At 37.9% G+C, this 14,280-nt stretch overlaps 1 protein-coding gene across 2 annotated transcripts in view; it reads right to left on the reverse strand.

Moving 5' to 3' along the window:
* Positions 1-14,280, reverse strand: part of TARS1 (threonyl-tRNA synthetase 1) — a 23,445-nt gene continuing 9,165 nt past the window's right edge. Inside the window, exons 4-20 of one of the 2 annotated variants that reach the window (XM_059878694.1) lie at positions 14,017-14,109; positions 12,427-12,550; positions 11,015-11,136; positions 10,373-10,490; positions 10,058-10,122; positions 9,894-9,972; positions 8,987-9,133; positions 8,341-8,439; positions 6,953-7,119; positions 5,648-5,810; positions 5,418-5,555; positions 4,981-5,058; positions 4,766-4,866; positions 4,567-4,671; positions 2,728-2,800; positions 983-1,097; positions 1-533 (exon numbers count right to left, since the gene is read on the reverse strand). In XM_059878694.1, coding sequence (XP_059734677.1) covers positions 385-533; positions 983-1,097; positions 2,728-2,800; positions 4,567-4,671; positions 4,766-4,866; positions 4,981-5,058; positions 5,418-5,555; positions 5,648-5,810; positions 6,953-7,119; positions 8,341-8,439; positions 8,987-9,133; positions 9,894-9,972; positions 10,058-10,122; positions 10,373-10,490; positions 11,015-11,136; positions 12,427-12,550; positions 14,017-14,109 — 1,936 coding nt within the window. In that variant the 3' untranslated portion in view covers positions 1-384. The remainder of the gene's footprint in view (positions 534-982; positions 1,098-2,727; positions 2,801-4,566; positions 4,672-4,765; positions 4,867-4,980; positions 5,059-5,417; positions 5,556-5,647; positions 5,811-6,952; positions 7,120-8,340; positions 8,440-8,986; positions 9,134-9,893; positions 9,973-10,057; positions 10,123-10,372; positions 10,491-11,014; positions 11,137-12,426; positions 12,551-14,016; positions 14,110-14,280) is intronic. The other variant, NM_001034370.2, reaches the window with a different exon arrangement.

Here is a 14,280-nt window from a genome sequence, read left to right on the forward strand (position 1 = left end):
TTAATGTGAACAGAAATTTTTATTTTTAAATCATAATCCAATTCTAATCTTTTCCATTGATCAAATCTGAAAAAACTTAACATTTTAGCTGTATTACATTTATAAAAACATTCTTCCACATTACATTAGCACATTCCTCATGCTTTTATCCAGTGTTCAGAAATTTAATGAATCAAATCATGTTAATGTGTCACTTTTAATTACCTTCTTCAAATATGTATAGTCTAAAGTCTAAATTAAAAAACATTGATCTGCAGTAATCTCCAAAGGCTCTGCCAAATTATTCTAAGGTTAGTATAAGCTGATATTTTCCATCATACAAAGTTCACGGTAGGCAAACACGTTCACCCTTTTCTACTGAGCCAAGCTGGGCAAAGTTCTTCCTTAGAATTCTTCTTCTGCCTGTTTGCTGCGGGAGTGCTTGAGCTGCTGGAGCCGCTCGATGGTTTCCGAGATGGTGCGCTCTCCGTGCACCTTATTGTCTCTGGTACGGATATTGACGGTGCCGCTGGTTTTCTCTTTTTCACCAACAACTAAACCAAAACCCACAAAACTTTTGTTAGGTGAAAAGACTCCTACTGCATATTCAAACAGAAATCCACCCTGTAGCTTCTGATTCATTAAAATGTACAGGTGACCAAATCTACTCATGAAAAAACCAAACCCAACCCACCATTCTGCAATGACTAGAACTGCTGTGCTTATTACCAAGTCACTTAATCCAGCCAACTTATTAAAAAGTCACCAGACGAAAAGCAGGAGGTGAAGGGGAGAAGATTTTTAGACAAACCTTTCAAGATTACTTGAATCTTTCAAGTTTCCAAACCCAAATGTTCCTTTGTTATATCAACAGAACAAACATACAGTTTGAGATCAGGAATGGAAAGACTACTGACGATCACAGTTCCCTTAAGCCTACATCTCCAGGTTTAAAGTTTTCCTAAGTTTTGGCAGGCTGTCTTTGGTAAGTCTCCTTTCTTACCTAGGATGAAGTTATATTGTGCCAACTGTGCATTTCTGATCTTCTTGTTTAATGTACAGCCTGGATCCAGATCAATGTCCACCATGAATTTAGCATTGTGGAATTGTTGCCGTACCTATTTAAACATAGAGAATTCTTCAGATCTCAAGGAGAATTATATTTTGATCTTAAATAATTTTATTTAACAATTTGAACAATTACACAAACATTAAAAAGGAATGTTAATAAATATACTGAAGTATATATTATCGTGATGTGGAACTACAAAACGATATATTGTTTGAGAGATAAACTATGAATTAAATAAACCAGGTTAAATTTTCCATCTATCTGACAACCAATTACCATTCAATAAGACAGAATGATCTGAATGGGCCATTTTTATCTCACTAATAGGTTGTTATGCTTTAGTGATCATTCACCAATGAACCTCCTGGGATTTTGAAGTATACAAATTTCAGAAAGGTTCTTAGTTAGTTTATTACAGTGCCAGGATAAGACTACACTCTCAACTGTAACCTATTTTAAAGTATAAAGCACCAGTGCTTTTTTTCTTAACACGAGCCCTGTGCACATGTTAGTTGAGTTATTCTGCCACTGGGTAAGAAGCCTGGTAACTGCAGGCTATTTAACATCTCTGGTCTCTAGTCATTAAGGATTAATAGCAGTGTCCTCCCCCCACAACTCAGTATAATCAAAAATCCACCCCCTACATAATTTTACATGCCACTCCATCCCCACATGGAGAAAGTTAGTGTTATAGTTGAAAAGTGAGTTAACTAAAACTGACCTTTTTTCTACTGTGAAAATACATGCATATACAATAAAGTAAAATCCATTAACCATGGAAAGCATAACTGATTAAAACGACTGTGTGAGGTGATAGGAATACAGTATATCTTGAATAGTCTGCGTATCAGTTGGTTTTTTTTAATGTTCCTTTATTAAAAGGCAGCTGAGACTCAAGTGCAATTTATTCTGATCCAAACACAGGCTGGGTTTTTTTTTCAGCTGCACACTGTGGTCTGTGATCTTAGCGCCCCAACCAAGGACTGAACCCGTGCTCCCTTCAGTGGAAGCGTGGAGGCTTAACCACTGGACTGCCAGGGAAATCCAACATGGTGGTTTTGATGTTACAATGTTATTCATTGATATATAGATTTTTTGTCTAGCCAATTTATTACTTTCAGCTTGCAATTATGAAACAATGCTTTTTATTAATAATTCAACTTTTCATAATTTGAGATTCCTTAGCATGGAATTGTTGCTGTATAACAGAATAGACTGTTCTACTCTTTAAGGTGTGAGGTATGAATGGATATTCATACATCTGTTAGTAAGGTGGCTTTTCGGTAGGGAGGGCAAAGATTGCTGTCATACCATCAATTTGAAAAAAAGTTTCAAATTAAAGAAATGTGCTTTAGAAACAAACCAAAATTACTCTGAGTCAAAGAACAGTTTACACTACATTATGCATTTGAATTTATATGTCACACTACTTGCTAATATTAAAAACTAAAACATCAAGTGTGTGTAAAACTTTCCAAATTAAGTCTACTCACCACAGAACCACATAAAAAAACATTAAAGAGGTAATATGATCTACTTAGGCTTACCAAAGACTGAAATGTAAACACTTCTCTATATCACAGCAGTTTGACTTACAAAGCATAGATATAATTTATGAGATCTGAAAAGTTGAACAACAGCTATTAAATTTAAAGAAAGTCATACTTAAGGATTACCTTTTGGGCATATTCATCACATGTTGGTCCCACTGGAACTACCATTACCTGACGAGGGGACAGCCAGAAGGGCCTTTAGAAGAAAAAAAAAATATGTAATGTGAATTTGGGAACTTTCTTCAACAAGGATAGCACACTTCTTAGTCTACTATTCAGTACCTTTTCCTGAAACATGCAAGGACCACTTCCAAAAACCTGGCTTTTTTTCAATGTCCAATAAGGACTGAAGGATGATTCAGGAGCAGAAAAAAGGGAAAATCTGTAATTAAGACTTGTCTTGCTAAGCAGAGAGAGCAAAGCAACTAGAGAGCTGGGACCACGCCCCATAATTCAACACAGCAGCTAACAGAAAATACCATGCACCTACGGCTGGAGGGCTTAACACACCGACAAAGAAGAGCACTTAATGATTCAAGTTATTTTACCCCAAAGGTTATTTTATTCAAGTGTTACTGTATTATTCATTCTTCATGTAGGGACAGAGACTGTGCCTTCAGTTTATTCAAGATCCATTTTGCAGGACTCAACAAATAGAAACAGTTAGTAAGTGGTGATGGTACTTGGTAAAAGTGAGTGTGTTTTCCCTGCTTATAAAAAGGTGAGCCCATCTGCAGTTCTCCTTTCAGGGATTTCAGGCACCCAATCCCCACCCGCTGCAGACTCAAGCCAGTGCTGCTCCTGGTCCCGCCTCTATTTTCAAGTTATTTTGCTACAATTAAGGGTGTAATTGCTACAGTTAGGCTGGAGTAAGCCCCAAATTGCTTCCCTCTTGGCTCAGCTGGTAAAGAATACACCTGTAATGCGGGAAGATTCGATCCCTGGGTTGGGAAGATCCTGGAGAAGGGAAAGGCTAGCACTCCAGTATTCTGGCCTGGAGAATTCCATGGATTGTATAGTCCATGGGGTCACAAAGAGTCAGACGCAACTGAGCGACTTTCATTTCAAGTACCAAATTAGGCTGAATTTGGTGAGTACCAAATTCCACCCCAATTGTGGGCTGTTCCCCACCTACTACAGGTTTGGTAAAGCATCAGCTGAGGACCTTCCTATTCTCGAGATTGTGCAGAGAATACTGCCCATGTTTGTTTTGATTTTGTGAAATATAACTGAAAAGAAATTAGCTTATTTCATTTATACGTATGACATCCCTAACTTAAAATGTCTGAACTAATCAAATTACAAAGAAAACTGAAGTGACTGCAATGTAATGACACAGGCTGTACAAAATGGGTGTTTCATAACCATTTCCTGTTTTCAACTGCCTTCCCAAAATGGGGCCCAGACAAAGGTGCTGAGAAAATAAAATGCAAGTAGCGTGCTTATTATCTTGCTAGCAGAAACAAACGTTTCTAGAAATGAGACACAAAAATGTTAATTGGTTTGGACTCTGTACTTTCAATCCAAAAAAAAAACCCCAAAAACTTGGCTTCTAAAGGGTCCAAAATGCTTATTTATTATGATCAGCAACACTGAACAAGGTACTGCTGAAAGCCTACTTTTGTTTACTCAAACAAAAAACAAAGTTTTATAAGTTCCCAAAGTTACTTAGAAAGCAATCAAAACAATAATCTTCTTACTGATGAATAACTCATTAGAAAGCATTTATATAACATTCGAACCAATCAACTGCTAAAAATAATTGCAAACATTCTTCTAGTTAAAAAACTTGGGTTTAGACTGTGATTCCTTACTTTTTAGTAAACACTTGTCATTAATTAGAAGTCACCAACTAGAATCATTCTCCCTTTCCATCATAGAACTAAACTGGACAGCAGACATTTCTGACAGTTAATTTACATCATCTGGACAAAAACACACGGAAATAATGATGCACATTACCATTTGCCCCCGTAGTTTTCAGTGAGGATAGCAATCATTCTTTCCACTGACCCCAAGATGGCTCTATGGATAATGACTGGCTTTTTCTTATCATCACCATCATGGCTAGAAAGAAAAAAAATTGTTTTCCTGTATTTTGTATATATGTTCCTTTATGTCCTTATGGAAGAATATTCAGAGCAGACACTTAGAAACTCACCTTACAAAAGTAAGATTAAATCTAATGGGCAACTGAAAATCCAACTGTATTGTTGCACACTGGTGGTACCGCCCAATAGCGTCTTTAATCTGGATGTCAATCTAAGATGCAAAGATTGGGTTCTATTAGGGGTGAATTTTTAAAAACCTTAAAGTAATCTCTTCTTCATCGGAACAGAAAAGACATATTATTCTCAATTAGACTTTGGTACTGACCTTTGGACCATAGAAAGCTCCATCTCCGGGATTTAATTCCCACTTTTCACCAAAGTCATTCAGACTGTTTTCAAGTTGCTAAGGATAAAACAAAATGATTTAAATTTTTGTTCAAATGCAACTTCTTCCATCCTAATTTGAGACTAAAAATATTCTAACTACTTTATGGGTTACTATTCTTTGCTTTACAATTTTGTCCACCTAGACATACTCATACACAAACCCCTTTAAAGATTACAGCTTGATGACTGAAAAAACACACTCAACCATGTCTAAAATACAAAATCACAGAGGAAAAAACTGGCTTACACAAGCCTAGAAACCATTTCCAATTTTCTTTCTCTTTTATCCATTTAAAGAAGCTTGGCTTTCTCACATTATGGCGCATGCCAATTTCACTCAAGTAATATTGAAGCACACTGAAAACCACCACTTACTTTCTCAGCTTGATTCCATACTTCAATATCTCCAAGGAATTTTTCTGGGCGAGTAGACAGGTTCAGTTTAAAAGAAAATCCAAATATGCTATATACTGTACGCAGAAAATCCAAACAACCTTTTATTTCATCCTCAATCTTTAAAAAAAAGAGGGGGGAACAGTGGTAATTTAATTTTCCTCAATCTTCTTGACATGTCTTTCCAAGTGTTTCACCCCAGAATCTCATACCTGCTCCATGGCACAGAATATATGCGCATCATCTTGCTGGAACCTTCGGACCCGAGTAAGTCCTGTGAGTGCTCCTGACAGCTCATTCCTATGAAGCACCCCAAAATCAGCAACTCGCAGAGGCAACTCTCGCCAGGATCTTGGCCGATGGTCAAACATGAGGCTAAAGAAGAGGGCAAAGAAAAATCCACTGACATTTAATTTCACAAGAACACAACTGCTTCTCTGATACTGCTAAGAAAGCCTGCCAAATACTGGATCTAGCTGTTCACACATCAAAAGTCTGGGCTTTTCTAAGCACTAGCATGAGTAAAGCAGCAAATAAATTATAATACAACCATCCATGACCAAGCTAGAATAAAAAATGTATTTCCATTAAGTCTGAAGTCTTATCCTTGTGCTCTTTGAGGATGGCCTTTAAGGCTCATATTGTAAAGAAAATCTTAGCTATAGAAACAGTGGAAATGAAAGTCTGTACTTAAGCTGTTGTGCTATGCAAGTCACTTCAACATGTCCAACTCTTTGCTACCCTATGGATGGTAGCCCACCAGCCTCTTCTGTCTGTGGAACAGGCAAGAATCCTGGAGTGGGTTGCCATTCTCTTCTCCAGGAGATCTTCCTAATCTGGGGGTTGAACCTGTGTCTCTTAGATCTACCTGCACTGGCAGGTGGGAGATCTTCCACTAGCGTCTCTTGGACTTTCTTACTGCTCCCCAAAGTGCTTTAGTTCCCCGTTAGTCTGAAAGTGCTTCAGAAACTTTGAAGAACCTGGGAAGACTAAGAATAAACTTGAACTTGGCTCCCTGACTTACAAGCCAGGGCCCACGTGGAGACTCCTCCGTTTCACGCCCTCTGCCCTCGAGGCCTGGTTGCTGGGACCGGTGCCAGGAGCTATGACGTGGCCACCTGCAGCCAGCCACAGCTCTCCCTGGTCTGCCCTATGCTGCTCCTCACCCAGCTTCCAAGGATACAAAGTGAACTGCCTCAAGGCAAGGAGGATTTTCCAAGGATGTCAATTCATCAGCAGGAGGTTCTGATGCATGTATCTTAAAAAAATAAATAAATAAAAGTCTCCCCTGTTCTGTATCCTGTCTGTTCACTGATGCTGCCCCAATGCCACTCTTGAATGTCTACAGATCTGAGGATCTAGCTGGGCACAGAAGATGTTACACCACTGCACTTACGATGCATTTAAATACTCTTCTGATTACATCATTGTTTTCTTTTTAAATACTTTCAAAGGAGAAAAACCATCTAGGACTGATTGCTGAAAATCTATGAGAGAAACTCAAAACTGCTGAATACCAGTGTCCCGGGCAGTTCATGGGTTTCAGAGCAAACAGCTCCTTTTCCACTTCAAAGGAGAACATGTTCTCGCTGTAGTGCTCCCAGTGGCCCGAGGTCACCCAGAGCCGGCTATTATAGATGTTCGGGGTGACCACCTCCTGGAATCCTCGTTTCCTGTATTCACTCTGTTAGGAAACAGACACAATGCATGTAGGGAATACATGCTTACACATCAGGTGCAAGGAACAATTTCACGAGCCATTGTCTACCATCTAGTAAAGTTCCAGATGCACATCTTAAAATCGCAAAGCTCTGCTGGGAGGGATTCACCCAAGAGGAAGCCCCTGACATGTACAAGAGGAGGGTACTCCAGCACAACTGGTCACACGGGAGAAAGGGAAATGACGTCAGTGCGCCCAGTAAGCACAGGGCACACTGTGGAAGTTAGACGATGGATTAATACTGAACAGGTGAAAATGAACTGGATGTGTACTTATCTGAAGTGAAAATCACAGGGCAGACTAATACACATCAAGGCTTCATGCATGTAACTTTGAAGCACACAAACACATAATTTAGATACGTATTTATACGGCAGATGTAAAAATAACATGCACAAAAAGGATCCATCCATGCTAACTTTAAAATAATATATAGTTTCTTCTAGGAAAGGAAGGAAGTAGATCAGAAAGGACTCTTAAAAGACAGTTCCTCCCCCCTTACCATGTATATATTACTCTGTTGTTTAGTTGCTAAGTAGTATGTGACTCTTTAACCCCACTGACTATAGCCCGCCAGGCTGCTCTGTCCATGGGATTTCCTAGGCCAGAATACTGGAGTAGGTTGCCCTTTCCTTCTCCAGAGGATCTTCCTGACCCAGGAATCAAACCCATGTCTTCTGCATTGGCAGGAGGATTCTTTACCACTGAGCCACCAGGGAAGCCCATGTATTACTCTACCTCAATAAAAAGCCTGAAGCAAATATAGCCCTATTTGGATATGTTTTAATTAGGAGATGAGTACAGAGATACTGGTGGTGTTATTCTCTATAAATATACGGTTGTCACAGTTTACAAAGAAAAAAGTAATGTAAAGATTAACTTGTTTTTCAAAGAAAATACAAATGAACGGTCAGAAAGCCACAGATCTCCCACATAAGGGGTTACGGGCCCCATTACAAGCTCACCAGCTTATCTCATGCATATATACCCAACTATATGGACTAGATCACATATTAGGAGGAAAGAATTTTTTATACATTTTATGAGACCTAATACATACATTTTCATTTATTCTTTAAAATGTTTCTTCTCAAACACAAGGTTATCTTTCCCTCTGGCAGACCTTATCTAATAAAATCAACTTATGTCTTAAATCTATAGAAGAAAAGAATGAATACAGCTTACCCTGATGAATTCAATAAGTGTGTTATAAATGTAGGCTCCCTTGGGCAGGAAAAAGCAACTCCCAGGGCTGAGTTCATGGAAGAAGTAGAGTTCTTGGTCCTGGGTATACAAAAGCAAAAGGAAGTTTATACATATATCATGCCCGGCACAGAGTGAACACACTTGTAGAAATGAATATTTTTTTTACCAAACTTAACTTCCAGTTTAGAAAACATTCAGGGGTAGAGGAATAAAGAAAAGGACACCACAGAATCCACTGGCGATGCTCTGTGTCATCTTGGGCAACAAGCAGATAAACGTTTCTGGGACTTAAGTTTCCATGTCTTTCAAGTAAGTCAGCGAGAACAGGGAATTTCAAAAGCATCTTCCAGCTCTACAAAATGCTGTTATACTTCTTTTACAGAAAAATGTAGGCCATTAACATGTGGTCTCAATAAAAAGAGTAGTTAAAATCAATTTCTGCACAGTACTGAACACACTCTAGAAAGATAATGTGGACAATGAGTAATAATTTACAGCTTTTCCAGGACAGTACAGTAAGTCCTTGGAAGCTACAGCACCTCTTCAGAATTAAATTCCCATTACCTGATACAATTATATTTCAAATGACAATCTGGTCTACACACATTGTTCTTTTTAAACATACCCTTCCAATTTTCCTATGATCTCGGTTTTTAGCCTCCTCTTGGAACTTCTCCCATTCTTTCAACATCTTAGGATCTGGAAAGGAAATGCCGTAAATTCTCTGTAGAGTCTCCATATCTGACTTGCCTTCCCAGTAGGTGGAGGAATTCTGAAAAAAGGGAATAACCATGAGATAATGTTCAAATTCTTAATATCTCATTTAAGAGTTACATGTTATTTCTCACAGTTACATTATGGGTCAAATTCATATTTAGCCCTTATTTCAAGAAAAATGGCACAAAAAGCCAACATGTAGTATATAAGCATCTCCCAGTTGCTGAGGTCTGTCTAGAGTGGTTGTACTCATTCCACAGAACGAAGCTAGTTGCTTAATCCTCTCAAAATTGCCCCGTTCTCAATACCCACTGACATCACAACTCCACAAACAAAACTGACTTTAGAGGCACCTTTCTTTCACAAGAAGATTGGGCAAAAATGGAAAATCAACCAACCAACCAACAACAACAAAAATCTTACTGGCATGATTAGTTTGGTTAAAAAAGAACTTGGGTAATTATCACCTTAGACATAACAGAAGGCAAAAGCACGCACCCTCCAGTGAGTCGGTCTCAAAGCCTGACTGTGTGATTTTGTAAGTCTACCCAAAATCCACCACCATATGCTCTGGTGATGGGTGGTGAGTCTCTCAGTCACTGCTTGAGAGCATTTCAATTAAAAAAAAAAAAGAAAAAAGAAAAAGGCTAGTGACACACAGTGCCCACAGTCAGCAGACAGCCCAAGGAAAAAATCCACCCTTACATATGCAAGAGAAACATGGCTGAAAAGAGAAGGGAATGCAAGTTTAAATAAACACACATCTTTAGTGGACAAGTATGTCTATACAGAGCCCCCAAAGTTATACTGCTTACTTTGTGTATTTTCAAAGTCTTGATTTTGCCAGTGTGTCTGACATGAGGACCCCGGCAGAGATCTATCAAGGGGCCACATCTGAAGATTAAAAAAAAAGGAATTTTAACAAAGACTTACAATGACATATACAATAGTAGTATTTAACGACACTTGATATTCTCACCTATAGACTGTGGTAGTTGGAGTATTCACTTTTTCATTCAAAATCCTGCATTTGAACTTGTTGTACTGAAAATAGAAAAAATTATTTTAAAAAATAACCACTCTTTAATTTTTACTTTTAAATACTGTAGCTAAAATACAATTTGAAGTATGTCTAAGCATTCTATGACTATAAATGTCATACATGTTTTAAAAACATTTGTTAAATTTTTCTAAAGAACAGGATAGTCATGGACTTAGTACACTAAACCCAATGTACCTTAAGTAACGTTAATGAGTGAAACAGAAGTGGAGGCCATGTGACAGTTCAGTTTACCTTAAACATTTCCAGTAAAGTTTCCTTCTTAACTTCTAATCTTTCGAAAGCTTGCTTTTCTTTAATGATTTTCTTACATAAAGTCTCCAAAGAAGAGAAATCATTGCTGGACACACCCCTGAAGAATAAAATAGAATTAATCTCTTTCTATCCCATTCTACTCACACCACAGCTTGGGGGAACATGTCTTCAGAATACTTCAAAGGTTTTAATATAGAAGATTAGACCCCGACATCATATATTAAGAATTTTAGACCCTTGCATCATATATTAAGAATTTTTAAACTAGACATTTTTTTTTATAAACTATTTCTATATTTTCAGTGACTTTGAGCTTGCTCTTCATGAAGGCCATTCCCACACATTCCACTAGGAAAGGAGAGGTTCAACCTTCATTTCATTTCCTGACATATGGTTTAGGTCTATGATCTAAATCACCTTCATTGATCTAGAACAGAGCTCTCAAGAAAGTCTTTACTACTTCATGAGTTACTACAACACTTCAAGTTTTCTCAGTAGGAATACTGGGTAACTGTGAAGCAATAAGCTTTATATCATTTCTCCTTTATTGACAAATCTTTAAAAATAAAGTATGAACCCAGAGTAATTCAGATTTTTTCTTTATCCAGTTACACAACTTACCCTTCTTCGAGGTACATGTCGTAATAGAATCCGTTTTCTATTGGTGGTCCATAACACAGACACCCACCATAGACTCTTTCCATGGCTTCACCCATTATGTGAGCACTTGAGTGCCAATACACCTGAAAATCCAAAGAAAAGTACGGTGGTCTGAGTCTGGGAGTACAAGCTGTAAATTAATTGCTTGTTTTGAAAGATATATAAAGTTTAGTATAGAGTAAATTTAAGACAAGAAGATCTAAATTTATAAATCTACAGATTGCAATGTGATTCTATTCAGAGCCAAAAGGATTTAAAAGGATTCTAATGACTAAATTGTATTTGTATCTTAGAAATTATCTGTTCAAACTAATTAAAATACAAATTAGCATCATTAATTAAATGGGATGGATTTTGTTCCCTGAAAACAACAGGTACCCACCACATGACTGTCTTATTAACTGCAGTGGCCCAGGGTCTTTTGAGTCAACCCCACGGGCTATGCTCTGGCTTTTACTTGGCTATGGAACATCATTTACGAGTTATACCTACTTTTTTTCTTATTGTGTTTAGTTGCTCAGTCGTGTCCAACTCTTTGTGACCCCATGGACTATAGCTCACCAGGCTCCTCTGTCCATGGGGATTACCCAGGCAAGAATACCAGAGTGGGTTGCCATGCCCTCCTCTCTAGATGTTCCTGACCCAGGGATCCAACCCAGGTCTCCCACACTCCAGGTGGATTTTTTACCATCTGAGCTACCATGGAAGCCCCTTTTTCTTATTGGCCTCAAACAACACACAACTAGAGCCTATAATACAATTTAAAACCAAGAACAAACATATGGACCTTGAAATCAAAATAAAAAGTAATAAGTAAATTTAAATTATCATAAAAAACTTAAGGACTCCAGAGTACATTTGGAAACCGTCGATGCATCTAAGCAAATCACTGTCACTAAAACAAAATATTTTATTTTTTCTTATATGGTATTCCACCCTGGAGAAATAAGGGGGAAACTCTGCTGTCAAATGCAGACTGATTTTTATAGTGCTTTCAGCATTTTAAAGTAAGAAAGATATGAAAATCAATTGTCCAAAAGGAACAGAAATTTGAATCATTTCAAATTTAATAAATAGATACATCTTGATTAAGTGTTGACAAATAGTGTAGTTAACAATTTTTACTTGCTTAATCAATTTCTAATAAAATTCCGAGCACTTTTCCCTCAGTGAAGTATCTTGAGTAAGAATAAATTTGTATTAAGTGCACTTCTGCACATCTTAATTTTATAAAACAAGCACTTTTACTCTGTTTCCTACATGAAAGACAAAATCAAGACTTCAAATATGACAATGAGACATCAACCAACTTTAGCCACTTGCTGGCTTAAATAATAAGCTGGAAAAGACTGTGAATCTGAATAAAAACTTACTGCTTGAGCTTCCTCATCCTCAAACTTGAGCAGCTCCAAGGTGCAATCTTCCTCCAGAGGACGGTCTAGGTCCCAGACGGCTTTATTCACCTTAGCAATGACAGTGTTGTCGGCCAGGCCTTGACTGAAAATATATACACACATATATAAAAACATAAGATTCTATAAAAAAGAATCTTCTGCAGCACAACAGTTGATGTGAGAACTGAAATAAGAAAACATTATATACAGGCATATCTCGTCTTTTATTACACCCTGTAGATATATATACACACACACACATATATATATTTGTGTGTGTGTGTGTGTGTGGTAACCCTGCATCAAGCCTGTCGGCACCATTTTCAGAACAGCATTTGCTTACTTTGTGCCTCTGTGTCACATTTTCTTAATTCTCACAATATTTCAAACTTTTTCATTATTACGATACTTGTTGCTATGGTGATCTATGATCTTTGGTGTTAGTATCAAGATTTGCTGCAGGTTCAGATGATGGTTGGCATTTTTTAGTAATATAGTATTTTTAAATTAGGGCATATACTGTTTTTTCAGACCAAACTATTGGACACTTAATACATTACAGTATAATGCAAACAACCTGTATATGTACTGTGAAACCAAAAAATTCACGTAATTTGCTTTCCTGTGATGGTCTGGAACTGAACCTGTATTGTCTTTGAGATTTGACTGTGTATTATTATGGTGATGTACATTTAACTTTGTGAAATAAAATTAAAAAGCAACAAAATTCAAGATAGTCCCTAAGAATATAACTAGAAGATTCTGAAAATTCCAAACACTATTATTTGACATCTAATGCTTCTTGTTTAAGCAAACATGGCAACTGTAATAAACAATAACTTCCAGTAGTTTACATTTTAATTTCTTCAAAATTAGTTTTCCATAAAACCAGGCTATTTAGACTCCAAAGGAAAAAAAAAAGGTGGGGGGAGATAGGCTGGTTCTAAATAACTTCTCTGCTTTTCTTCTGCTTGAAATCTGTAACAGATCTTTCCTTTGAGAGGCGACGCTAATCTCAGAATTCTGCAAATGCCTAAGATGATATTATTTACAACATACATGTGAAATAAAATGCTATCTAATAAAACATTTTATAATACAGATAAAAACGTCACCTAAATACACAGTACGAAGTACAAGTTATGAGGTGTCAGACCACACCAGGTACAGAAGTCACAGGAGTTCTGAGGAAGTAAAAGCAGCACAGATCAGAGGGGCCTGGACAGGCTTTCAACATAAGTAACCCGACAGTCCAGTGGTTAAGAATCCGCCTTCCTTCCAAAGCAAGGGACCCGCATTTGATCCCTGGTCAGGGAATGAAGATCCCACCTGTTCCGGGCAACTGAGCCCTCACACCACAACTGCTGAGCCTGCATGCTCTAGAGCTGGGGTACCACAAATAGAGAGAAGCCCACACATCGCAGTGAAGAGCCCACGCGCCATACCGAAAGATCCACATGCTGGAACGAAGATCCATCATGCCAGAACAAAGACCCGATGCAGCCAAAAACAAACAAATATTAAAAAAAAATAAAGTACCCAGGGGCTGAAGGATCAGAAGATTTGGACAAGAAGCAAAGGAGAGGAGTTGGCACTCCAAGTGTGAGAACAGGCATGGATGCAAGCAGAGATATGTTAGGAAAGGTACAGGAAGCTGTGTGGCTCAAGCAGGATTGAGTATGGTTAGTCAGATTACAGATGCAAACGTGCAGCTGGAGAAACAACAGTCTATAATACTCTAACCTGACAAAAGCAGGCAACACCCTACACCATGAAGCCCTCACACTGAGTCTTAAGTCTACCACCAGCAGGCTTGGGCTAGCTGAACTTGCT

This window comes from Bos taurus, chromosome 20 (genome assembly GCF_002263795.3).
Source record: "Bos taurus isolate L1 Dominette 01449 registration number 42190680 breed Hereford chromosome 20, ARS-UCD2.0, whole genome shotgun sequence".
In the NCBI taxonomy this organism is placed as follows: Eukaryota; Metazoa; Chordata; class Mammalia; order Artiodactyla; family Bovidae; genus Bos; species Bos taurus.